At 48.5% G+C, this 26,499-nt stretch overlaps 2 protein-coding genes across 11 annotated transcripts; one reads left to right on the plus strand and one right to left on the minus strand.

Moving 5' to 3' along the window:
* Nucleotides 1-34: 34 nt before the first annotated feature.
* On the minus strand, nucleotides 35-14,012 carry Aurka (aurora kinase A). 5 transcript variants are annotated; one of them, XR_007593703.1, is made up of 10 exons: nucleotides 13,706-13,836; nucleotides 11,397-11,443; nucleotides 9,548-9,806; nucleotides 8,418-8,472; nucleotides 7,509-7,700; nucleotides 6,484-6,622; nucleotides 4,298-4,446; nucleotides 1,312-1,486; nucleotides 652-1,225; nucleotides 35-619 (listed from the first exon to the last, which is right to left on the minus strand). XR_007593703.1 is itself a non-coding variant. In XM_050152910.1 (9 exons), exons 2-9 carry the CDS (start codon nucleotides 11,436-11,438, stop codon nucleotides 1,040-1,042), a joined length of 1,197 nt encoding a protein of 398 aa, XP_050008867.1. In that variant the 5' UTR covers nucleotides 11,439-11,443; nucleotides 13,879-14,012; the 3' UTR covers nucleotides 35-1,039. The 5 variants fall into 5 exon arrangements, 4 of the variants coding, with proteins under 4 accessions (XP_050008867.1, XP_050008865.1, XP_050008866.1 ...); XM_050152910.1 differs by lacking the exon at nucleotides 13,706-13,836 and adding an exon at nucleotides 13,879-14,012 and having other exon boundaries at nucleotides 35-1,225; XM_050152908.1 differs by having other exon boundaries at nucleotides 35-1,225.
* On the plus strand, nucleotides 13,968-24,891 carry Cstf1 (cleavage stimulation factor subunit 1). Of its 6 annotated transcripts, none has more exons than XM_050152903.1 (6): nucleotides 13,968-14,109; nucleotides 15,939-16,136; nucleotides 18,681-18,958; nucleotides 19,095-19,292; nucleotides 20,032-20,422; nucleotides 22,745-24,891. In XM_050152903.1, the coding sequence occupies exons 2-6, from the start codon at nucleotides 15,968-15,970 to the stop codon at nucleotides 23,002-23,004; spliced, it is 1,296 nt and encodes a 431-aa protein (XP_050008860.1). In that variant the 5' UTR covers nucleotides 13,968-14,109; nucleotides 15,939-15,967; the 3' UTR covers nucleotides 23,005-24,891. The 6 variants fall into 6 exon arrangements, with proteins under 6 accessions (XP_050008860.1, XP_050008862.1, XP_050008857.1 ...); XM_050152905.1 differs by having other exon boundaries at nucleotides 15,942-16,136; XM_050152900.1 differs by lacking the exon at nucleotides 13,968-14,109 and adding an exon at nucleotides 14,165-14,281.
* The last annotated feature ends 1,608 nt before the right edge of the window (nucleotides 24,892-26,499 follow it).

Genomic DNA, 26,499 nt, shown 5'->3' on the forward strand with positions numbered 1-26,499 from the left:
CCACACTCGGCTTGGATCCCTGTCGTTCCATCACAGTTAACTGCAGCTGGGTGGACAGGACTTGGAATGGTGCTATTTCAACCACGTTAGTTTAGACTGGGGACCAAAAGCTTATTTACCCCTATGCAGTTCCACTCAGGCTTGTAGTGAACGAAGTGTGAGGATGGTCTGGCTGACGTTTTACACTGACCACTTGCATTTTCCATCACCTGACACCTACTGTCCTGAGTTTGCTGTGAAAGCCTGTTTCTCTAATTCTAAGCTTCCCCCACCCCCGGTTGATGGACAGGTAATATTGGCTGCTATAAACTCGACATGTTAGGATCATAGCCAAGAGACCAGAAAAGCACACCTGCTCACTCTAGCCAACAGTGACCAGGTGACCAAATGATTCCATGTACTCCAGGTAGATGTTATACATATATTTATATATTTAACAAGTTTGTGTACTCGACAGAACTCCAGCATAACAGCCCATAATATCTAGAAACCTGTTTCAAGTCCAAAGCAGGTAGAGCACAGGTTCCATTAAGGTGGTTGAGAATCCGAATCCTATACAGGCTTAAGGCTGAAAACCAGTGTTCTGAAGGGTTGCCACTTAAGAAAAGGCTATACAAACCTTTATTTTAACATTTAAAAGGCTATACAAACCTTTATTTTAACATTTAAAAGAAAACTACATATTCATTCCAACAGCTTTCCCAGGCCTGGCGGCCCAATAAGTTACACACACAACTCAGGCACTTGAAGGCTATGGACACAGGTGATCACTAGGGAGGTGGCCAGAGTGAGAACTTTCCCACAGTGAGACCCCACAAGGACACTTTGGGGTCACAGGCCATGGGAACTGTTGCAGTGGAACCTTCCTCCAGATTACTGAACCAGGAAAAGCAGCATGGTTCTTGCTCAGGTGGGGCTTCCTGGATGCAAGGCCAGGGACTGCGTGCTCAGCAGGGTACACTGGGGGCAGTGATGATGGGCCCGCAGGTCTTGATGGAGCACTTCTCACAGTTGCACAGTGGCCATGGCTCCCAATTCTCTAAGACGATTTGCTAGCTAGCTCTTTGTTTTTTTGGCCGGTCAAAGACTTTGAGGAATTAGCTGTGATCCAGGGGTGCTCAAGGACTTCCGCTAGTGTTAGCCTCTGGCTTGCATTGTGCTTTAACAGTCTTGAAATGAGGTCCCTGGCTCCTTCAGTCACAAAGTCGGGGAATGTGAATTCAACCTGAAATATAAATGATAAAAATGACATGGGTCAGGTGTACATGAATAAACAGCAGCCCTTGGCAAGAACTGAAAGTAACACCCTACCCGTGATATCCTTCTGTAGGTCTCCTGGTAGGTCTGTGCCTCAAAGGGGGGCATCCCAACTAGGAACTCATAGCAGAGGACACCCAGGCTCCAGAGGTCCACCTTCTCATCGTGCATCCGGCCCTCAATCATCTCGGGGGGCAGGTAGTCCAGGGTGCCACACAGTGTGGTTCTCCTGAAAATGAAGGAAGCTGGGTTGACACTCTGACCTACATGGCAATGTGGCATGAGCACCCACCCCTCCCCCTGCTCAGAGCTGTCAGACAGGTGCTCACCTATATCCCACGTTTACGAAATGGATGGCGGGGAGTGTGTAAGGTCACACACTAGCCATCGTGCTTCCCCAGCAACAGCTCCAGAACCTCTTGGAAATCTCTCATCCCAGTAGCCCTGTCAGGACAGTCTGGAGAACTTTGGAGGCCAGTCTGGGCTTTGAAGCAAGAACCCATCTTAGAAAACAGAGGCGCCATGCAGTGTTCTCCGTGAATATAATTTGGAGTTCTGCATGAGCTCTCAGAGAAGGAACACTACCATCCTAGGCTGGGAATGTTGGCGGATCCCCGTAATTCCAACATCTGGTGGGATGAGGCAGGATTGACAGAGGTTCAATTCCAAGGCCCACCTGGGCTACAGTGTGAGCCTGTGTCAGTGATGCGGAGAGAGAAAAGCAGAGCCGTGGAAATGTAAGGGTCTACAAGATGGGCGAAGCACTGCATGGAGTGTCTGTCACCAGGTTCACTCCGGCTGCTCTTGGTTTGGGGCTTAGAAATGAAATTTTCTATTTTACATGTGTTTTGTCTACATGTCTGTACACATGAATGTTATGTCCAAGGAGGCCAGGAAAGGGTACTGCGTCTCCTAAACCTGGAGTTACAGAGAGTTCTGAGCCACCACATGGGTGCTGGGTACTGAACCCAGGTCCTCTGCAAGAGCAGCCAGTGCTCTCAACAGCTAAACCCCTCTCCAAACCTTCTTTTTAAAGTGCCTTACTATGTGGCCCAGAATAGTCTCCAAGGAGCAATTCCTGACCTCAGCCTTCTAACTGCTGCTGGGACTACAGCTATGTCCCACCACACCTGGCTGAGATGTTTGTTTTAGTCTTACCAGGCTGGCCTCAAACTTGAGATCCTCCTCTCAATTCCTGGGATTAAAGTATACACCATCACACTGGGCTTGGCTAGCTTCTCTCTCACCTCTCACAGAGGGAGGGCTGTGGGGGTTTGGGGGGTGTTCTGATTTAAAAACAGCTATAAAACATCACGGACAGCTAGAGAAATCTAGCTACTAAGAATTCAGCTAACCATGGCGGTCACAATGGTGGTGACTGTGCAGGGCACCTGTCTTATGGAATGTACACTGAGGCATAGCGATGCTGTGGCTGACTAAATGCCCACAAAGCCGATGCCACGGTGTCCAGGGCTCTGGAACATTGCTGTGGGCTGTTGTGCTGCCATCACCAATTCGGCGTTTTTGATCCATTTGTGTTTTGAAAGCCACAGCTGGAACAAGCCAAGTGCAGACAATGGAAGCGAATGTTGCTGAGATACTGCAGGGGCATACTCAGCAATTCATGCCTGGTGCCCCACAAGCCCTCTGTGGGAGTCTCAAAAGATGGGCCCCAAAATCCAGCAACTCTGATGAGGACTGAATTTGAGAGGCAGCTGGAGCAGCTGACAATCCCCACTCCTATCGTCTCGCCTGAACCCTGCAAGCCGTCTCTATCCTGATGCCACCACTGGACAGATCACAGTCCAGGCTGATCGCACAGCTCCAAGGCACCTACAGCTCTCTGGTGTTGATTTCACTGGGTAGCAGAAGTGCCCACTGATGTCATCAGTTCAAAAAAACCTGCCACACTGCAGCTGAAGACAAACAGAAGTGACCTTAAACTGCACAAACCATTTTTTCTTTTGCTTTTTTTTCCAAGACAGGGTTTCTCTGTGTAGCTTGGAGCCTGTCCTGGAGCTTGCTCCAGGCTGGCCTCGAACTCAGAGATCCACCTGCCTCTGCCTCCTAAGCGCTGGGACTAAAGGCTGTGCCAACTCTTATAACAGGCACTAATCTTCAAGACTACATTTATTTGTGTGCTTTGAGTGCGTGCTTACGTCAAGAGGACATCACAGAGCGAGAGGTGGGAGGACAATTTGGCCTGACTCAGTCCTCTCCCTTCCACCCAATGGAGCCACGACCGAACTGGCTCAGCAACAAGCACCTTTACTTATCGAGCTTTCTCCTCCAACCTCTAACAGGCTTCCTAAAAAGCGGCATTTGGTAATATTTTAAAAAGCAATCCCCAAAGTGGGCAAGACCTTGACAGCAGGAGCACGCTTGAAGACACCCCATTCACAAGCTGGAGAGATGGCCCAGCAGTTAAGAGCACTGGCTTCTCTCCTAAAGGACCTGGGTTCAATTCCCAGCCATATGTGGCACTTTACAACTGTTTGTAGCTCCGGTTCTAGAGGACCTGACACCCTCACACAGACATGCAGACAAAACACCAACACACATAAAGTAGATTAAAATTTAAAGACACCCCATTCACATGAAAAATCAAAGCTACTCAAACCCAACTTCGATTTGCAAAGTTTGCCTCCTTTTCAACTGCCGCATTAGACGCCGTCCCTGCCTCAGCTTGAGAGGAGACAGTAAAGGTCTAATTCCTGCTGCACCAACACTGCCTGGTTTCGCTCTGTCCGCCACCCCAGTTCAAGGCCCCCAGAGTGCATCTTTGTTTATCGATCAGACATCAGCCAGACCTCTAAGTCCATCGCCCTCTTCCATTAGCATCTCGGGATATTCAGAACCTGTAAGCTAAGGCCTAGAGTGCCAGAGCCCAAAATGGTCACAGAAAAAAGCTTTATCAAATCTACAGTGGTCCCAAGTATTCCTAGGTCAGCCAAGGCCCCTTATTTCAGAGTAAACTAGCATTTACTCAACAGTCCCCACCCCCACCCCATCCAGGGCTTCCACCTCTGGACTCCCATACCTGGAAGATGGAGCATGTACAGACCACCCGAAGTCTGCGATCTTCAACTCTCCATTTGGCCCAAGAAGCAGGTTCTCTGGCTTAATGTCTCTGTGGATGACTCTCTTTGAATGACAGTAAGACAGAGCGTTTGCCAACTCGGTGATGTACTGTTAGGGAAAAAGCATTGAAGGCAGCGTTAGCTTTATGTAAAGCAGCCAGGCAACTGTGAAAGTTGATCCAATGAAGACTAACACGGTTTTCAGCTTTTGAAGTAAACTCATTCTTTTGTAGCTCACAGTAGAGACCAATGAGGCTGGCACCCACTGCACACTGCAAGAGCAACGGCAGCTATGGGCAGCAGGAGTGAGGGTCAGCCAGTACTCCCTGGCACCGCGTCCCCCTCACCTCCCAGGCTGTGGGACTGGGGCTACACCCCTTACATTGCTCTGCAGTTTCTTAAATTACATGAGGAGTAAACGGGGGGGGGGTGTGCTATGCTAATTAATAGGGAATAAATATTCTTGGCTTATATCTCAATGCACACAATTGAACTGAAATCTTAAATGGAGAAGCGCAAATAAAATAGATGATGCTTTGTCCACGTACCAAGTCTGAAGCAGGGCAACATCAGAAACCAATGACAATTTCCTCATTTACCTTTGAGAAGAAAGTTGGTCAAACACAAGATTTCTTATTGTTTGTTTTTCAACACAGAATTTCTGTGTAGCCCTGGCTGTCCGGGAACTCACTCTGTAGACCAGAATGGTCTCAAACTCAGAGATCCATTCTCGGAAGGAACGGCTGCTTCTAGAGGCAGGCCCAGAAGTGAAGAAAAAGTTAAGCACTCTGAACCAGAGAAAGCACATGGAGCCCAATGCCCCACAATGGCAGTTCACATAGAAGGAAGAACAGCTCCCAGCAGCCAAATAAAACAAGTCCCTCTGCATTTTAAGTTAAAGACAGGAGAGAGAGAGAGAGAGAGAGAGAGAGAGAGAGAGAGAGAGAGAGAGAGAGAGAGAGAGAGAGAGAGAGAGAGAGAGAGAGAGAGAGAGAGAGAGAGAGAGAGCTCCTCTTCTAGAACTTCTAGACAGTTCCCAGTACCACACAGGTGTTCACAACCATCTGAAAGTGCAGCTCCCTCTTCTGGCCTCTGTGCATGTGGTACACAGATAAACATGCAGGCAAACTATTCAAATACAAAAAATAAATCCAAAAAGAACTCATGACAGGAAGAGCAACCTCCTGGCCCAAACTCCAAATAGTTCACACTCCACTCAGTCCTCCTCCACTCTCCACTCCTCAGGGTGACCGTGCTTAGCGGCTGAGAGCTCAGCACGGGGAGGGAGAGACTGACTTACAGCAGAAGCAAAGGACAAAGATCACCCAGGCACGGGGCACCGAGCTTACCACCTAGCAGGCTGTCACATTATAAATGTGCCATAGGGATGTATGACAAGAGTGCGCTTGGTGCCGGGCTCTTCCTCAGGACCCACACGTGTCCCTTCCTAATCACAAGGGAAATGAATGCGCTCTCAAGAAAGCGTGGACGTCACTACGCCAGTCATCACCAGCACTGATCCAGTCACAACCAAAGTAGGACACTCACTACAGTTGTTAGCAGGAGAGAAATAGGTGTGGGGCGCACAGAAACTCGGTGCTCTTGTGATTTCTGTATCTACAACTATACTAAAATAAACACTGTGGTAATTTGAATGCCATTGTCCCCCCATAAGCTCATAGGGAGTGGCACTATTAGGAGGCATGGCCTTGTTAGAGGAAGTGTGTCACTGTGGGGAACAGCTTTAAGGTCTCCCATGCTCAAGATACCACCCAGTGTCTCAATCGACTTCAGCATGTAGGACTCTCAGCTACAGCACCATGTCCCACCATGATGACAATGGACTGACCCCAATTAAATGTTTTCCTTTGTAACAGCTGCCCTGGTCGTGGTGTCTCTTCGCAGCCATACAAACCCTAAGACAAAGACAGACACAGACACACACACGGGAGATGACAAGGGAGAGCAGAACTAGATTATATACATTTCCACAGAAACACACACACACAAAGCCAACCACTCTATACATGAGGTATAAGCTGCCTTGATTTTTCCGAATGTTCCCTTTTATGAAGACAGTCGCCTGAACCATACAGCAAGGGACATTAGGAGACAAGAGGGGGAGCCCGGACAGTACAGCACTTACGGTAGCCGTTCTCTGCTCGTCAAACTTGGAGTGCTTCTGGAGCTCTCTATAGACTGTCCCAAGGGGTGCGTACTCGAGAATTAGATAAACTCTGGTGGCATCGTGGAAATATCCATACAGCCTGAGGATGTTGGGGTGCCTGCAACAAAGAATGGAGACCGTGAGTCCAGGTGCACCAAATGCCGAGCCCACCCAAGAAAACAGCACCTTAACCATACCCACACAAACATATTTGGGTGTGGTTCACACCGCTCCCTTCCAGACATCTTTATTCTTAGTGGGAACTGTCAGCTGAACACCAATCTCTAGGTGTTGAGGGGTGGGATGTGCCAACAGGAGACACATCCAAGGTAGGTAGACGGGCTGGCTGTGGGCAGGGGCCAGGTGATGGCAGGCCAGACAGCCAGACAGCAGAGCTTCAGGGCTGGCATGAGTCAAACTTGGAAAACACCGAGATCTGGTGTAGGAGGTCCTTCTGTATTTGCGTTGCTTTCATTGGTTGAATAAAGAAACTGCCTTGGCCCTTTGATAGGGCAGGCCTTAGGTAGGCAGAGTAGACAGAACAGAATGCTGGAAAGAAGGGAAGTGTGGCAGACGCCATGAATCTCCTACCTGAGACTGACGTAGGTTAGACTCTTGCCGGTAAGCTACAATCATGTGGTGACACACAGATTTAATAGAAATGGGTTAATCAAGATGTGAGAGTTAGCCAATAAGAGGCTAGAGCTAATGGGCCAGGCAGTAATTTAATTAATACAATTTCTGTGGGGTTATTTTGGGGTTTAAGCTAGCCGGGTGCCGGGAACACGGCCGGCTCTTCCTACAACAGAGATCCAAAATGGAAAACAAAAGAAAATACACCAATTGAACCATAGTCTTCCCCTAATTCTCCTCCTGAGGAAAGAAATCCCAAGTCAACTACCTGAGTGATGTAGCCTCAGGGCCACATCCCCTGCATCTATGGGAAACAGCAGTTCTAATCATTCCCGCTGGTCCCCTGCTCCTGGGGCAGGAGGGCCACTCACCGCAAGTGGGACTGTATCTCCACTTCTCTTCGAAGCTGGTGCTCCACCGCTGCTTTCTCCAGCTGAGTTTTAAACAGCACCTTCAGGGCCAGGATAAACTTGCTTTGCTTCTCCCTTGCCAAGTAAACATTTCCGAACTTTCCTTTACCCAGGGGGCGGCCAATGTCAAAATCCTCCAGAGTCCACTGCCTTCTAGAAAGTAATGTATTTAAATATGAAAAAAATCTCCACCATTTTCCAATAAACAGCTGACCTGATCCTGCTCAAATGACACCTAGTAGGGACACTAACAAGCACCAACCCGGAACCACCTTAAAGCCCAAAGTAACACTGTACTGCAGAATACAGACTGACAGACAACCCTCACCGCCACAGGACACAACACACCCTTCAGGGCGGTGTGGGGGCCTCCTCCCTGCATAGCCCAGAGAAGCCAACAGGCTACAGGGAGTCACTCTGGGAGACACAGAGGCACTGCCAGTGATGAAGCAGGAGAGACCCAACAGGCCATCTAAAGGGCTTCACAAACTGTGTACAAGTTCACTGAGTTGTACAGTCCTCAGGTCTGTGTTGTATATTAACGTGTGATATTTTTCTATTTACTACTTTTACAAATAAAGTTTTAATAAAATTTTCTATGAAAAAAGTAATTAAAGAAGTAAAAATGACTTTTGATCCCCTGGTCAATTGGTTAAATGAGGATGTGTTAGGATCGGTGGCCGCAGCCAGGTGGTGTTCTGATACTGAGGATGTGTTAGGATGGGGGGGGGTGGCCACAGCCGGTGGTGTTCTGATGGGGGGGGGGGGATGGGGGGGGGGGGGCGCAGCCGGTGGTGTTCTGGCAATGAGGATGTGTTGGGATGGGGCCACAGCAAGGTGATGTTCTGGTAGAAGAGGAAGAAAGCTTACTTTTTCGAGTCTTCAGTTTTCTGTTTTGATGCCTGTTCCTTTTCAGAATTATTTCCTATATGAAATAAGTTAAAATACTGTTTTTAGAGCAACTATATACTTCTTTTAAAAAAAAAAAAAAAAAGCCCGTGAACAGAGATAAATCAAAGAATAGTCCCATAGCCAGGCAGAGGCAGGCAGGTCTCTGTGAGTCATTGTCAGCCTGGTCTACAGAGCAAGTTCCAGGACAGGGCTACACAGAAAAATCCTGTCTCAAACAAAACAAAACAAAACAAAACAAACAACAAAAATGATCACCAAAATATTGGAGGTGCATCAAGCATGATAACCCTGGCTTTTCATTTCTTCATTGGGGAGACTACTAAACCAGAAACCATAGTCTGCCATGTGAGGGTCTCAATTTCTAGAGCAAATTTGAGCAGGCCCTCAACCAACAAGAGCGAGCGTGTCCATCCTCATCCTGGAGCCTTCCCCCAGGAAGACTTTCCAGAGAGAAACCAGCAGCATCCCACTCACAAGCTGCCCCGCCACCTTCTCCACCCCTGCTGGGACAGCGCTGCGTACAAATTATCATCATGGAAAGAGAGCACAAGCCGGTCACCCTCCTTCCAAAGACACGCTATCTTAGAAGATTGACAGTGGCACACCTAGGGACCACGGGTACTACTTCAACAGCTGCACATGTGTGAGACACGTCCTTGTCACCTGAGACTCAAACAGCACAGCAGCTCCACTCAACTCAGGTCACATGACTGGGTCCAAACTAATTTCTCCTTCATGAACCATTCTCTCGATTCATGTGTTCAATATCACCACTGCGGGACCTGAGGACCATGACCCAGGCACATACTCCAGCCACCTGGCCCTTCCACTGTCACCCTTTAGGGGACCGGCGCCCCACAACCAGCAGCAGCCCCTCCCTTACAGCCAACATCTCCTTCTGCTCCAAAGAACCTGCACTAGCTTCCCCTGGTAGGGCTAGCCATTATGTCTGTAATCATCCCACCTTCTCTTTATCCTCGACAAACATGGCATACAAGCCAGGGCTTTGAAGTAAATGCCAATCTCTGCATTTGCTTTTTGAAGAACTAAAAAGGATGACCATCCAAGGCAGTAAAAGACTGGCTTACCAGAGGCTGTGGGTTGGTGCTGCTCACTTTTCTGGGGGTTGCTGAGCCGGGAGACAGGTCGAGGAACGTTGGCAGCTGGCAACTGCTTTGGCACTGGCTTTTGACATGAGGCCAGCTTCTGTGCTTGTGAAGGGACACGGTGGGAGGAGTTGGAAGGACACAAGACCCGCTGGGCCTGGCCACTGCTAGCCAATCCTAGGTTCTGAGAAGGAATCTGCTCTGTCACCAAGACTCGTTTTGGACCAAAGGGAACTGTGGTCTGAGATGGAGAGAAAGACATTATGGCTATTGGTATCCTGAGTTTCACTTCTAATCTAAGACTCATAAATATCATGGCTAACAAATGGAAATGGGGGCCGGAGAGATGACTGAGCAGAGCACTGGCTGCCCTTTCGGAGGACCTGCGTTCGGTTCCCACAAGCATCCTTAACTCCAGATCCAGAGGATGTGATGTCCTCTTCGGGCCTCAAGTGTGAGGTATACACATGGTACACAGAAATACATGCAGGCAAGGATTCATTCACATAAAATACAAATTTTTTTAAAAAAATAAAGTTAAAAGGAGGGGAGATGAAGCTATCCATGTGGCTAGATGGAGGGCACCTCCCACCCTCACCCCAAAAGTCCCCTCTATTAACCACTCAGGAACTCAGCCTCCAGCCAAGGGTGGAAACACTAAACTCTGTCAAGCTCTGAAGCCAGGGATGCTGGCACACACACCTGTAATCCCAGTACTTGGGGGGCTAAGGCAGGAGGAGCACTGAGTTCCAGGCCAGCCTCAGCACCTCAGTGAGACCATCTGCCAGGAGCAGACTCAAGCGTTACCAAAACTTCATGTCCAAACCTTGTAACAACTTTATGTTTAGGAAAAAGACTAAACGAAATCTGCCTGTTCAACAGCACCAACCTCAAGCAATTTTGCAAAACAGTTTAAAGTTATGCTAGGCTTCCAATAAGCTTGTTACTAGTATTCTGTTAATACCTGGGTTTTACTTTCAGAGCACTTATTCGAGAGGGTCCCAATGAATAATCCTAGCCAGCCTGGATCTCGCTACATAGAACAGACTAGCCTGTCTCAGTCAGCCCACCTCAGCCCTCAAGGGATGGGATTAAAGGTGTGCCCATCACACCCTACCAACAAAATATTTAAGAATGTAACTTCCACCCAGGGGTTGAGGGTAGTGGTGCACACCTATAATCCCAGCACTAAGGAGGGAGAGGCTGCCAAACCTGTGAATTCCAGGCAGTTCCAACACAGCTAAGGCTGTTAACAGAGAAACCCTGTCTGGGGGGGGGGGGGGAATACAATCTCCAAAACTAAAATGCCTAAGAAATTATGAAGAAGTTGAGTTTTCAAAAGAAAAAAAGGGAGGACTGACAAAAAAGAAACAAATGTAAGTACTGCGTCAATTCCTAAACAACTCTTAAGGCCCACACCAAGCAGTAGCAGGGAAGGTGGGGCCCAGGATCCACTCACTCGGAAGATAGGAAGATACGCGGTCTCAAGTGTAAAGCCATCTCCTGAAGAAATAAAGGCCCACCGACGAAGCTTCCCGGCTGGGTCAGGAAGGGACTTAAGCTTCCACCCAAAGCAAGGGTGGGAAGAATGCCAATACCAGAATCATTTCTACAGGAGCAGCCCCCTTGGCTCAGTGGATAAGGGGGCTAGAAGCTAAGCCTGACAACTTGAGTTAGATTCCCTGACCCACATGGTAGAAAAAAACCTATGCATGCAAGCTGCCCTCTGACCTACGCTGTGGCGCACACACACAGGTGCACACAAACAATGCATTTCACTTCAAAATTATTTCTAAAAAATACAATCATGATCACTGGTAATTCTGTTTACCTTAGCAGGCCTGGAACCACAGTTTTCTTTACATCTGTCCATGTCACCTGCAGAGAGAAACAAGAGCCTTTCACTTACAGGAAGCCACCTGCTTTAAAGTGCCGACGGTCTGGACAGACCTCTGTACGGGTGCACCTCGCCCTTTCCTTGGTACAAGTGAAACGAGCTGGCATGCGTGAGGCCCCTTCCCACTGACAACCGCTGCATCTCGTCACATCCTCTCATTCTTTCCCCTCCAGGGCACGTTCTTTGTGCTTTAATACATAATGTCCACCAAACACAACCTGCTTGGGCACCTCCCACTAGCCCCACCACTGCCTTGGGCCATGATCCCATCTCTCATCCCTCTTGGAGCCGCAAAGCTCACCTATTCTAATCTTCCTCCAAACCCATTCCCATTGGGCCCTTTGAATTCCACTGCATTGCCAGTCTCTCAGCTTCCCCTACTGTGGCAAACTCAGCACTAACTTTATTCCCAGAGAACAGGTTTGACCACTCACCACTTTTGTCCCCTTTCCCCTACCCTCATGGTTTGGCCTCATTTTACCCCCCAAACCGAGTCCTTCACCTTCTCGTCTTCATCAAATGACCTTCACAGATCCCTGTAGCACAATTAGTAAAAACCCGCAGATGCTGGGGTTCAGCCTGAAGGTCAGAAAAGCAAAGCAGCAGCCACTGGCTCTTACCTCGGTCTGAAATGGCAACCTGCCTCCAGGAATCCTCAGAATGAGGATTAGATTCCTCTCTAGGGCTGAGATTAAAGGCGTGCACCAGTACGCCCGGTTTCTGTGGCAAACTAGTGTGGCTACTGGGATTAAAGGTGTGTGTCACCATTGCCTGGTCTGTAAGGCTGATCAGTGGGGCTGTTTTCTCTCTGAACGTCAGGCAAGCTTTATTTATTAAAATACAAATGAAACATCACTACAGAGCCCATTCAGCTCAAAGGTTTACAACTCCCAAGTAAGAAAGTGCTCATGGCACAGCAGGCTCAGGCTCCCCTTTGCACACATATGCTTGCTGGCAGAGGGACAAACAACTAAGTGTGTGACTGAAGAGACAGTAATGCAAAGATGAGGGAGACTAGGCAGGAGCTGGGAGCAGAAGGGAAGATAGCTGTATCCACTTCACTAGGCTCCTGGGCCCAGATGCTAGCGTTAATAAAGGACCCTGCATTTTAACTTTCCCATGATTAGCTACACCAGGGCCCTAACCCTAAGAGATTTCTATTTCCTACATCTGCAGTGAAGCCAGGATTTTGTTTGGTTTGGGTTTTTTGAGACAAGGTGTCTTTGTGTAGCCCCCAGCTGGTCTGGAACAGTGTTACACCAAGTTGGCCTTGAACTCAGAGATTCTTCTTCCTCAGCTCCCAAGTTCTGGGATTAAAGGAATTTGGGACCAGACACTGCCTTATGTTTGTTTTTGAGACAGGGTTTCAGTAGCCCAGGCTAGGCTAGCCTTGAACATGCTAAAGCGGAGGATTACTTTGAACTTCTGATCCTCCTGCCTCCACTTCCCCAGTGCTGGGATTACAAGCATGCTCACCATGCCCAGTGTATGAAGTGCAAGGAATCGAATCCAGGACATGGAATCCAAGAATCCAGGCAAGCACTCTGCTAACATTTACAGACAGGCCCCACTTTTGGGAAAGGCTCCTCTACTCTCTTGCCTCAGACTGCCTATGTGAGCAACCACATCTTGCGTGTGGGGAGGTTAATTTTTATTTTAACTATTTTTGTTGATTCAGGGTTACATGTAGTTCAGGCTGGCTTCGGATGGGCTGTGTCTCTGAGAACGGCCTTTAGCTTCTGATCTACCTGCCTCCACCTCCTCGTTATTGGTATTAAAGACGGGGGCTACCATGAAGGGTTTAGGCAGCGGTGGGGACTCCCAGGGCTTCCAGGATACTCTACAAACTGAGCTTTAACAGGTCTACACTTTGAACCAGACCCTCAAGTAGTCCCGACATCAACTGCACAAAAGGCTGAGGTGAGGGCAGCACCGGTTCTGGGCGTGTGTCTCTGCAAGGGGGCTCTCACTCATCGTCGATCCCATCTAGACCCCCGCCTCTCCACCACAATCAGTCCCCCACTAGGTCGCAGCTGCTGCACCCATACCACCTCCGCCAGTTTGCAAATTACTCGGTCGGCTGGTGGTCTGGGTCCCATTCCCACCCGAACCGAAACCCAAGGAGGGAAGAGGCCATCTGGATCTTTCTTACACCGAATGCAAACCTACTGAGACAGCCCCCTACCCCAATGCCACTCAACGTTCCCCTTCGGTTTGCAACACCCAGGCTCTCCCTCGCCCACCTGGTTCCCTTCCTACCCACGGGCAGGATCCTGACTCCGACCGAAGCCTCAAGCGATCCCGGGATCTCAGCCGTTACAATTCAAAGGTTCTCCTTTTAAAATAGGAGTTAAACCCTCTGCTCCGAAGGCTGATTGGCTCGAGGCAAAGCGACACCGTCCTGTGATTGGCTCACCGTGAACGCGACGACGGGAAGCTCGGGCCTTGCGTGACTGGAGCGCAAGCGCACTGAGTCGTCAGAGCCCGGAAGTGGTGAGCCAACGGCCTGTCCGATCTGTGGCCGTTCTGTCGCTCGCCGTGTTCCCCCGGATCGGGCGTTTGCCGGTCACACAACAGCCCTGTGGGTTCAGGGTTGTCGCGAAGGTGATCGGCTCGGAGGCGGTGAATGAGCGTCCGGAACGTGCCAGTGAGTAAGATGGCGAGAAGGGCAGGCTGGCGAGTGATCGGGAGGTTGCTCGGCGCTCTGCTGCGTGCCCTTCGCGCGTGCGCAGTGAGTACGCACTCAGAGCGATCGATCAGGCACGATTCGCGCCTCCATTTTTCTAGAAGAGAAAGGGAGACCGAGACCCTGATCGGGGGTACGGGGTTGTGGGTAGGAGGGGCCATAGGGAATCGGGTTGGTGCGGTTGGCTGGGGTCTGTGGTTGATTGCGTGAACTATCTGCAACTTGCGGAGAGGATGGCGAGAGGCCGTACGCCCCGAATCCGTGTGCCAGAGTTTGCCGGCCAGGCCTGCAGCCCGAGCCTCCAAGGGCCTCGGTCCCTGCTTCCCGCCTGAGCGGTCCCTGGGTCCGCTGCAGCCCCGGGGCGGGCTCTTCCTGCCTCGTGCCTGAGAGTTCCTTTTGGCGAACTGGAGGGCCTCTAAGTAGACCTGTGCTCCACTGGAAGTTTCGTGGGGCATTCAGTGAAGGCTCAACCACTCCCCCGCCCCTTAAATCTCGTGGTACAGCCCCTGGTGTTCCCTGGCAAAAGTGAAGAGATGGTAGCTCAGTAGTTTAAGTTGTGGACTCCGGAGTGCGCAGACTTGCCCTCAGCTATCGGGGGCTGACTTTAGCTTGGATGAACCGGTCTTCTAGATTCTTGGAACTTATTTCCTCCTCTGTTGTGTCCCAGTGTCTTATGCAAGAGTAGATTTGTGTACATTTCTTACGTAAGTGCACGAGTATATTGAATACTTTCGTTTAGTGAGCTAATGCCAAGTAGGTGCTTGGAATCGTATCTGGCAGTACGAAGTGCTTGATTGGTGTTACCTGTTGAGGACACCCCATCAGAACGATGCTGTGTGTGGCCCTGCGGGCGTTTTGTTGTCGTTGTTATTGTTGTGCAGGGCTTTTTGTTGTTGTTGCTGTTGTTGTTACTGAGTCTAGGGCATCTGGCAGGCTAAGTAAACATTAACCCTCGGCCTTATTACCAGTCCCACCTTCTTGCTTGCTGTCCCCCGATTCCTGTAGCCAGACATCTAGCCACATACTGATAATTATCAAATTGCCGGCACAAATTGATATGGAAGCCATCACCTTTAGTTTTGGGTTGTTTTCATGGACTGGAGAGCTTCGACCCTTCCAGATGAAACTGAGAGCACAGTCTGTCCAGATTTACATTTCCTGTTTGTTCTGGTGGTATCATTTTAAGTTTGTTTGTGACAGGGTCTCACTGTGCAGCTCTGGCTGGCCTGTGACTTCCTGTGTAGACCAGGCTGGTCTCAAAATCATAAGGATCTGCCAGTCTCTGCCTCCCGAGTGCTGGGATTAAAGGCATACATCACCACCGCCCAGAGAAAATAGGTTTTAAAATAATAAAATGTCACTCAGAGATTTACAGTCCAGCTGGTGAGAAAGGTAAAGTACTCCAGGCATCTACAGAGTGTGAGCTGTCTGCCTATTGCAGGCACCAGTGCTAACAGAAGGGATAGCAACAGAGAAAGGCTGCAAGTGGGTAGTTTAGCAGAGGAGAGAAATAGTGAAGGGTTCTACTGTAGCCATTGGTGACATGGCTTGTATAGTTTCTGTATGCAAGCACCCACCTCTGCAATTTCTGTGCACCATCTTGATTAACCTCCAGTGACTTAGGTAACAGCAGAGGAACCTGAGCCAAGGAAAACAGGGTGACCGTCCAAAGATAATACAGCTAATCGGGCTGGGAGTGGAGTGTGTGACTGCTCCTGGCCGAGGAGATCCGCGCTGCTGGTAGCTGAGGAGTGCCTCTGCTTTTCACCAGTGCCTGTTTACTCTTGCAGCAGTCAGGGAAACTGTCCTCTTCTGCAAAATGTACAGAACCAAAGTGGGCTTGAAGGACCGGCAGCAGCTCTACAAGCTGATCATTAGCCAGCTGCTCTATGATGGTTACATCAGCATCGCCAATGGCCTCATCAATGAGATCAAGCCCCAGTCGGTGTGCGCACCCTCGGAGCAGCTCCTGCACCTCATCAAACTAGGTAAACTGAGTGCGGATTCCCGCATCCCAGAGTGACGTTGTAGATGTCTGCTAAGAGCAGTTTCTGAGGTTGTTCTGTTTGTTTCAGTGTCCAGTGTGTGCCACATTCAGAGATGAGGACTTAAAGGGTCACTGAAGTCCAGGTGATGAAGCTGGGTCTATCTGTACAAATCACCTGGACACTCCCCTCAGGTCTCAGCTCAGATGTCATGGCTGATTGCTCTTCTCGCCTTTGCCCCTGTCTCCCCATGCTCCTTTGCTCAGTTACTCTGCCACTGTGATCCGCTTCCCTCCTAACAGCCTATCTGAAAGTGGCTTTTCCTTTGAATCATTTACACACACACACACAAAACGTCTCTGTAGCTATCGGGGCCTTGTGTTGGCCGTTGGTATATCCTGGCACCTACCTTACCCTGTACCCAGCTGTGTCCACATGTCACTGCCAACGTTGATGGTAAGTTTGTGTTTGAGCATGCTTTCAGTCAGGAAGTGGTCTCCACAGCTCACACACAGACACACACTCTAACATTATTCTGGGTCATTATGAAAGCGTACATAACTAGAGACGTGTTCACAGAAAAGATAGCACCACACGGAACAGATTTATTCCTTTGACTTGATAATGCCACTTATGAAATTGTCTGGAGGAAATAAATTAAAATGGTCCACAGAGAAAATTTAAATGTTTAACTTTAAATTTAAGATTTTAATTCTAGGGCTAGAGAGATGGCTCAGAGGTTAAGAGCATTGCCTGCTCTTCCAAAGGTCCTGAGTTCAATTCCCAGCAACCACATGGTGGCTCACAGCCATCTGTAATGGAGTCTGGTGCCCTCTTCTGGCCTGCAGGCATATACACAGACAGAATATTGTATACATAATAAATAAAATAAATATTTAAAAAAAAGAAAAAAAAAAATTTTAATTCTAGATATCCATAAAAATGTATAATGTAGAAGCAATACAATGTTGAAGACTTGTTCTGGTGAACTGTGAATGTTTAAACAACCAGGCAAGTCCCAGTAGTACACACCAGCATTTGTTTTGAAAAGCAAGAGTTGTATGCTTGGGAAGAGGCCACAAAAGTTCTTCACGTGTTTTGAGCCCTCCTATACCAATTACACTTACTGTTTATGTGATAGGTGAGGTTATTTTAAATCCAACACTTTCTTGTTTGTTCTGGGGATTACTGAGGAGTGGTTTTTATTATTACTGTTTTGCTAGTTTGGGTCTGTATGTGTGCAGTGCCCCTGGAGGCCAGAAGAGGGTGTCAGATTCCCTGGAACAAGAATTACAGGCATTTGTTAGCTAAGAATTCAACCCAAATCCTCTGGAAGAACAACCAGTGCTTTTAACAGCTGAGCCATCTCTCCACCTCTGTTTTATTTTGATTTTAATTTTTTTTTTAGCTTAGGTTTGTTTTTTATTTTATGTATTTGAGTGTTTAGCCTGCATATATGTGCATGTACCATGTGAGTGCCTTGTGCCCACATAGGCCAAAAAAAGTTATCCAGTCTCTTGGAACTGGGATCATAAATGGTTGTGAGTTACCATGTGGGTAATGAGAACTGAGTCTCAGGGCAAGTACTCTTAACTACTGAACCATCTTTCCAGCCTCCTTGATTTGTTTTTAAGACAAGATTTCCTTATGTAGCCCTGGCTGTGCTGGAACTTATTATATAGACCAGACAGGCTTCAGCTTACCTGCCTCTGCCTCCCGTAAGTGGGCTCCAACATTCCCAGCTTTTTATTTGCTTGCTTGCTTGTTTGCTTGCTTGTTTGATAATGGATTTCTTATCTCCAAGGCTACCTTGAGCTCAATATGTAGGTGAAGTGGATCTTAAGTTCATGATCCTCTTGCCTCTTCCTCCTAAGTTCTGGGGTCACAGGCAACTTTTGTAACACCCAACGAACATATTTTTTATAAACCTCAGTATCCTTAAGTATGGCATTCTTTCAAAAGCATTTCACTACTGTCACTAGTTCACCCCAAAGCTGCAACTAACTGATCACAACCCTAAAGACTAGAATTTGGTGCTGGATATATAACTCAGTGATAGGGTATTTGCCTGGTAGGTGTGAGGCTATGGGTTGTCCCCTGCACCATAAAATAAGCAAAGATGGACTGGAGAGATGGCTCAGCAGTTAAGAACATTTTCCAGAGGTCCTGAGTTCAATTCCCAGCAACCACATGGTGGCTCACAACCATCTGAAATGAGATCTGGTGCCCCTTTCTGGCAAGTAGGCATACATGTAGGCAGAACACTGTATACATAAGAAATGAAGAAATAAAAAAAAAAAAAAAAGAAAGGCATCTAAGTTTTGTTTCCCCATTCTAAATGGGGAAAATAAATTAACTACAGTGCTGTTGCTTTGTGGTGTTAAAGATGAATTCTGCCTGCAGCAGTGTGCATCGCACACCGGATGGGCAGGGTACATGGCTGGTCGAGCATTTGGTGGTGGTGGCAGACATCGTTTCCACCCTAGACCCGGAGCTTGTCTTTGCACTTAACAGCTTTTCTCACGCTCTTAATTTTGGTTTCTCCAGGGATGGAAAACGATGACTCTGCAGTTCAGTATGCAATTGGTCGCTCCGATACAGTTGCCCCTGGCACAGGGATTGACCTGGAGTTTGATGCAGATGTCCAGACAATGTCGCCCGAAGCTTCCGAGTATGAAACCTGCTATGTCACTTCCCACAAAGGCCCATGCCGCGTGGCCACCTATAGCAGAGACGGGCAGTTGATAGCCACAGGCTCCGCTGATGCTTCCATAAAGATACTGGACACGGAAAGAATGTTGGCCAAAAGTGCCATGCCAATTGAGGTACCCTTCCCGCCTACCATTGCTCCAGACAGGCAGCTGTGTGCTCACCAGCTCTGGTGTACCCCGTGGGACTGTGGGCTTGGACCAGGTGCCTCTGTACCTTGAGCATCTATCTCTCCTTTTCTTGTTGGTCCAGGTCATGATGAATGAGACTGCACAACAGAACATGGAGAACCACCCAGTGATTCGAACTCTTTACGACCACGTGGATGAAGTCACGTGTCTTGCTTTTCACCCTACAGAACAGATCCTGGCCTCGGGCTCAAGGGATTATACTCTAAAATTGTTTGATTATTCCAAACCGTCTGCTAAAAGAGCCTTCAAATACATTCAGGTTAGAGATCAGAGGAGCCTTGACTTTTATTTAGATACAGTATTTTATGGTTATTTTCTTAACCATAGTTTCGGGTATTTGGTGACTTTTTCCAGGTGATCTCAGTGATCACCCTATAAAGGATAAGCCCTGGGTGCCACTTTACCAGACTCCACTGGTGTGTGGGTCATGGCTGTCCTCTGCCCAGGTAGGACTGCAGCTGGTCACAGCTCCGTGGTGCACATCTCTCAGGACTGCTGATGAGCTGGGCCAGGACTGGCACGAGTTCATTCATGACCAGCCTGCGCATAGTCAATTCTTTGCCAACTTGAACTATAATGTGAGACCCTGTCCGAAGCGGGGTTAGGGATGGGTCACTTTTGTTGTACTGTGGGTTCAAGCTCCAGGACTGGGAAAAAACAAAAACTTCCCTAAAAGTGTAACTTAAGCCACCAGTGTTCTCAGTTGGAACTGTTGAATGTTTCAGAAGCGGCTTCCGTCATTCATTGGCTGGTTTTCCTTAGTATCGCTGCCCTGGAGCAGGTTTTTTCACCTCTGGGCGCATGAGGGCAGCTCCCTTTCTCCATTTGCAAGGGTCTGTCTGATTTCATCCCATGTTCATTCGCAAGTGACCTCTTGTCTAGTTTATGGAGTAACTGGCCAGTAAGTTTTCTGCATCCTGGGATGTGCATTTGTCCCCCTGCCTCCTTCGGCATGCTGGTCAGGTCTGGTGACTGACACTGTGCCTCTGTCCTCACAGGAAGCTGAAATGCTGCGCTCCATCTCTTTCCACCCTTCTGGGGACTTTATCCTAGTTGGGACTCAGCATCCTACACTCCGCCTCTATGATATCAACACCTTCCAGTGTTTCGTTTCTTGCAATCCCCAAGACCAGCACACCGATGCCATCTGTTCCGTTAACTACAATCCTAGTGCCAACATGTACGTCACTGGCAGCAAGGACGGCTGCATCAAGCTGTGGGATGGCGTTTCCAATCGCTGCATCACAACCTTTGAGAAAGCTCACGATGGCGCAGAAGTCTGTTCTGCTATTTTCTCCAAGAATTCCAAGTACATCCTCTCGAGTGGAAAAGACTCTGTAGCTAAGCTCTGGGAGATATCCACAGGGCGGACGCTGGTGAGGTACACAGGTGCGTGAGAAGGGATGCTGGGGTTTCCTGGGGATCAGATTCCTGAGGACTGGATATACTGGAGGAAAGGAGTTCAGAGAGGCCTTTGGCCCATCCCCTAGGCCAATATAGGAAACCCCTGCAAGCGATCACCGGTGTCCACGAATAAAGTAGACCCAGCAGAGAGGAAGAAAAGAAAGCCAGCTCAGTTCCCCCACTAGTTATTGTTAGTCTCCAGTTTGTAGCGTCTGTGCCCGTGGGTTCCTTTTATGTTAAGTCTTGAATTTGCCCAGCATGGTGCTCAGTTCAGCTCTGGGTACAGAGAGTGTTGTTTGCTGCTGCACCTTATTGTGGTCCACAGCAGCTAAGAGTGTTGTTTGACAGGATCGTCTGAGAAGTTCCTCTCCTGTGAGATGTGTGGGTCTCACTACAGGAAGCACGCCAAGGTTGTAGCTTGCAGGGTATTGTCAAGAAGCTCTCTGAGTTAGCATCTTGGAGAGGGACATAGAAGAGCTGGTGACATTCAAGCCACTAGGGTGCAGCACTGGTCCTCTCTGTGGCACAAGCTAGTTGCCTAAAGAGCCACTTTTGTCATTATCTTTGGTAGCTTAGATACTTTATATGGTATCATTTTGGAAAACATCTCTTAAAACCAGGTGCTCTTTGTATGCAGAAGCCATCAGAGTGAACGTGAAAATGTTCCATTTACAAGTGACAGTCCTTGCTTTCTAGGGAATGATGTGCTGGGACAGGCATGAACTGGACTGCTACCAAAAGCTTGGATTTTTGTAGACACCTGATTTATTGGCTTAATTTAGTAGAGAGTTGCAATTTTTTTTCTGAAGGAATGTATACATTATGGATTTCCTAATTCCCAAGTCAGCACCCTGACAGTCGGCATGCCAGGGTTTCCATTCTGGTTTGAAGACTTACTTAGAATGCAGAGTGGTTTTGAGATAGCGATAGACAGGGGGAACCCAAAGAGGACATTGGATGTATTAAATTCATCATGTGTTTTTATATGTACTAGACGGGTCAATATTTGTAATCTATAGCTAGGTTATGGATAGATAGGAAAAAGATGAGCCCAAACTTACAGGAAGAGAGTTAAAATTTGCAGTATTTTGTAAGAGAAATTAAATGGAAAGTTGGTTATAAAATGCACAGCCTTCCCGTAAACCCAAGAAGTAGTAGAAGTGAGGCCGTCTTTCTTGACTGATCGAACCGTCTGTGACTCAAAGGGATGTTGTGTTGTTGGTGAGACATTTGACTGACGGGTCATTTGATGGATGTTTCAGAAAGGTGAGGAGTGTCGTGTTGGTGTTTTGTCACACTCCTCAGTAAGTCCATGGACTGCACACAGGCTGATGTCTGTCACCATTACTTGGAGTCAGTGGAAGTTAGGAACGGACACAGGTGCAAATTAGAATCCAGAGTGCTGCACAGCACTGAGTAGATCTGCCTTGCACCTGGTACTGTGCAGACCTTACAGATAAATGTTCCTGGCAGCGTCTCCTGAGCACTTGCAAGGTGGGGTTTGTGAGTCATTTGCTTTACTCCTCAGCACCCTCATGGGCAGGTGCTGGAGAGTTGAGGAAAAAAAAAAAAGACTTGAAGTAGGAAAGCATCTACCCAAAATCACGGCCCCTTAGGAGTGCACACCCCGCTTACTACCTCTATAGCCATGTTCCTCCCTCCTACAGATCTGCACACCCCGCTAACTAACCTCTATAGCCATGTTCCTCCCTCCTACAGATCTGCACACCCCGCTAACTAACCTCTATAGCCATGTTCCTCCCTCCTACAGATCTGCACTGCGAACTCTGAATGAAAGTAGCACATGAGCTCTGGTTTCTGAGGTTAGAAGTGCAAGGGTATTTGGGAGACTGTCTACTAAAATATAGCCTCATTAAGTAGTGGATTGCCCTGGCTGTTTTAATATTTATACATTACATGGTATTTACAGCATAAATGACTGCTATTTATAGTCATGAAGTGATAAAGCTTCCCTTTGAAAGGTAGGCGCTTATGTGGTGTGCCGTTAGTTTATCCTGAGGATAGGATGCTGTGTGCAGTATTTTACAAACTGTTCAGTGGATGCAAGCTGAATGCCCAGCAGCAAGACATCATTAGTGATGCTAGGCAGTGCCCAGCACCACGGGCTTAAACTAGGAGATGAATGACGTAGTACAAGGTGGGCGTTTGCCTGCAAGTGCCTCAAAGGGAGCGTTGGTTGCCTGAGTAGTCGGCCTGGAGGTGACAGTAATGGCACAGCGTTAGGACATTGTGAGGGTCTAAGGCTACCCCTTGGTCCAGAGGCTAACATGTTGGTTTGTGTGACAGGCGCAGGTCTGAGTGGACGGCAGGTGCACCGGACGCAGGCTGTGTTTAACCACACCGAGGACTATATTTTGCTGCCGGACGAAAGGACCATCAGCCTCTGCTGCTGGGACTCTAGGACAGCTGAGCGCAGAAACCTGCTTTCCCTGGGCCACAACAACATCGTGCGCTGTATTGTGCACTCGCCCACCAACCCTGGCTTCATGACGTGCAGTGACGACTTCCGAGCTCGGTTCTGGTACCGGAGGTCCACCACTGACTGAGCCAGCCCCACTCCTAGGGTTCCTGTCTCAGGACTCTGCCCTCCTGTGTCCTGCCGCCAGCTGCAGGAGTGAGCAGTTTACCATCTGTGGTGGGTGTGCCGCTGCCTGGCTCCTGCCTTGGGTTTGAATGTGGAAGCTCTTTTCTTGACCTTGATGGAGAATTGTGGGAGAAGTTGGGAACAGACCTGTGTACTTGTCTGCTGCCGTGATTCCGGTGTGCTTCCCACCGGCTACGTAAGTGCAGGACTTGCCATGGCTTTCAACTGGTCCAGGAGAAGGACAGAACACTGGACGTTCTTCGCGCCAGCCAGGACTCTCCACAAGGAGTGCCCGCAGGCTCTTTTGTGACCTCTTGCGCCTGCCCTGCCCCCTTTGTATTTCCTTTCCAGCTGTGTTTCGGCCCGTGAGCAGGTCTGCAGCTCAGAGGAACTCAGTTTGGTGCCGTGTGGAACCACCTTGCAGGGTCCCAGTCCCATTCTGAGGTGACGTCACCCTGGTAATAAAGCTCAGATCCAAAATCTCACTGTTCCTTTCTTCTTCACTTCAGTAACCTAAGGGTTTCCATCGCCCTATCTGCCATTTCCTGCAGCGTCCTCTTGGTACCAGCAAGGCTCACCGCTCCGAACAGTGACCATAAGCCCAGTAAAGTAGGATGATCGGGAGCATAGGGCCTGCCTTGGCTAAATAGCAAGTTTGAGACCAGCCTGGGCTAGGCCTGCCTTTAATCCTGCTCTCGGGAGACAGAGGCAAGTGGATCTCTGTGAGATCCTAGTCTGGTCTACATGATGAATTCCAGGGAAGCCAGAACTACATAGTGAGTCCCTTGTCTCAACAAACAAACAGAATGGATGGTAATGATTTGATGGGATACATAATCAAAACTATCCAGTCTAAGCCGCAAGAGCCTGCTGTTGCCCTCAGCCTGACAGAAGCTTCTATTCGGGGTACACAGGAACACGCTGGGGGGGGGGGGGGGCTGTTACTGCAGCGTGCTATCTGATGTATCTCTCACTTGAAGTGTCTGGGAAGCTGACGAGGTCTCTGTCTAGCTGCATGGAGGTGAACCAGCCCTGTGAGCCTCCTAAAGAAGACTCCCTGGGGACCTGGGCAGAAGTACCTGGAAACAGTGAGATCACTGATAGAGTTGTGACTAGGCCACACTAGGTCACTGCTGTGTTGTGGGGACTCTGACAAACATTCTGCTCCAGCCTCACCTCTAGGGTGGGAGATTGGGGTAGGCAGGGGTCACTGGGTTTGGGGTCGCAATCCTGAAAAGCTATATTTTTGTATCCACAGTACGTGTGAGCTTACACTTTTATTTTGTGTTCTGGTTCTCCAGTATTGGAGCGTGGCCACTTGGGGGTGCTACCTATAAGAGTATAAGAAAGTTACTGGCTAGGGACAAGAACAGCCGCTCTGACCTGCTCTGCCCGCAGGCTCCCCACTCCTTCCTGTGACTTCCCTCTTGCGTTCCTGCTGTGACAACACTGCAGAGCAGAGGCTCGCCACTTCTGTCCCTGCCTGCACTCCCAGCAGGCAAGCTGTCCGGCACTTGAGGATTAAAATAATAATGCCACTTCATACAGTCCCTGGGCTAGTCTCAATGGCTGTGGTTTCAATACTAACATTTACAAGATCAAAATTCTCTTCTCTGTTCCCAAAATAGTTTTCTCCCCTCCCTCTGTCCCTTCCTCTCCCCTGCCTTTTAAAAGCCACGGTCACGTTTTTTAGCTTGTGTAGATGTCAAGAACATTGCACGGACCTGGTGTTCACATCTTGATAATTGTGCACAACACCCCCGGCCTTTGATGAGTTTCTGTCTGCTCAGAACAACCTGTTATTTCTTAAAGATGTGACTTCTAAAATAAACTTTTTACATAACAGTAACGTAAGCTAGTTTGTGTTTTTTGGAGATTGCCATGAGCCTTTGACAGTTGAATGGCAGTTCTTAAGCCATAAGGGTAGGCCGTATGTTTCACAGCCTGGAGCTTGTTCTAGAAGGCCTAGGTACATTCCAGCGGGCTTTGTTCTTCTCTGAACAGAAAGGACTTGGGTATAGTTCCCTTCCTTCAGATCAGTTCAAGAAAACTCTGCTTTGTATCTCAGTTTTCTTTAGAAGAGCAGTATGGGGGAGCCTGGTCTCAGCTCTGGCCCTGAAGGTAGTCACTGTTGTGAGCTGTGAGTCCCTTGGGTGCTCAGAGGCCTCGTTCAGCTCCATGCAGCTAGCACTTGAGCACGTGGAGGTATAGATCGCTGTGGTGTAAACAGGTTCCAGGGCGAGGGAAGGCATTTGTGCTCCGACTTGTGAAAGTAAGTGAGCCACCCTGATACCCTTGCCGTTCAAATGTGAGCAGAATTTATTCTTACTAAATAGAGTTATCAAGAACACCAGAGAAGTCCTGAGAAACAAGAAAACATGCAGAGGTTAGCAGGGTTGGAGCCAGCAGCTATGCCGGCCTGGTGACCTTGTGAGGTCGTGGTTTCTGAGCAGAAATGAAGCTTGGCTTCATGGGATGGGAACTTGCATCAAGACCAAGAAGAGAAAATAGTAAAGGAAAGAGTAAGAGTTTTGTTTTTTAAGTCCCTGAAAGTAAGATTTGAGTTTCAAGGTAGAGAGAGAGAGAGAGAGAGAGAGAGAGAGAGAGAGAGAGAGAGAGAGAGAGAGAGAGAGAGAAGAGAACTCCAAAGATCCATGTACTCTGTCTGCACTAGCTGGGGAGTTGACGGATGCACAAGACGGGCCAGTGGGGAAGGCTTTGAGAGCCAGCCTGTTTACCAACTGTTCCTCTAGCCAATGTGGACCTGTTACCACTACCCAAACCACCTGGGAAATTTAAAGCCGTCTCCAATGAGGAAGCAGCCACAAGTGCCTTACAGAACAGCCCAAGTCTCTGAGAACATTATCTAAACCCCAGTCCTCAGTCTCTTAGGTAACAGGGTCAAGAGAGCTTACAGTCAGGATACAAGCCATCCTGGTGCCAACTAGTGAAAACAGACCCACAGAATTATCCATACAAAATGTATGCATATGTAGACTACATCCAAAGAGCCAAAACAAAGCAAATTGGGGGCTAGCATTGTAGCCCAACTAGCAGAGTTCCTAACCTGGGTCCTAAACGTAGCACACACTGCAGCCCCAGCACTTGGAAAGTGGATACAAGCTCAGATATTCAAGATCTTGAAGCAATACAGTCTGAAAACTTCAAGGTGTGATCCCTCTGTACACTGTTCCACTCAGCTGTCTTTATAGCCCTGGTACAGTGTTGGAATACCACCAAACCCAGTAAAATTTCACAGCTGAGAGCTGGTGTGGAAACCGTTGATGGGCATCTAACACAAAGGCTTTCCTAAGATACTTATTAGACCCTGGAGAAATGAAGAGAGGAAATCCACTAAGCCCAGGTAAGAAAATTGAGTCCAAAGTACTACTCTCTAATGGCACGAGCCTGTAACACAGCACTCAGGAGACTGAGGCAGGAGCATTGCCATGATTCT

This window comes from Alexandromys fortis, unplaced genomic scaffold (genome assembly GCF_014885135.2).
Source record: "Alexandromys fortis isolate MF-2015 unplaced genomic scaffold, M_Fortis_MF-2015_v1.1 scaffold_81, whole genome shotgun sequence".
Classification (NCBI taxonomy): domain Eukaryota; kingdom Metazoa; phylum Chordata; class Mammalia; order Rodentia; family Cricetidae; genus Alexandromys; species Alexandromys fortis.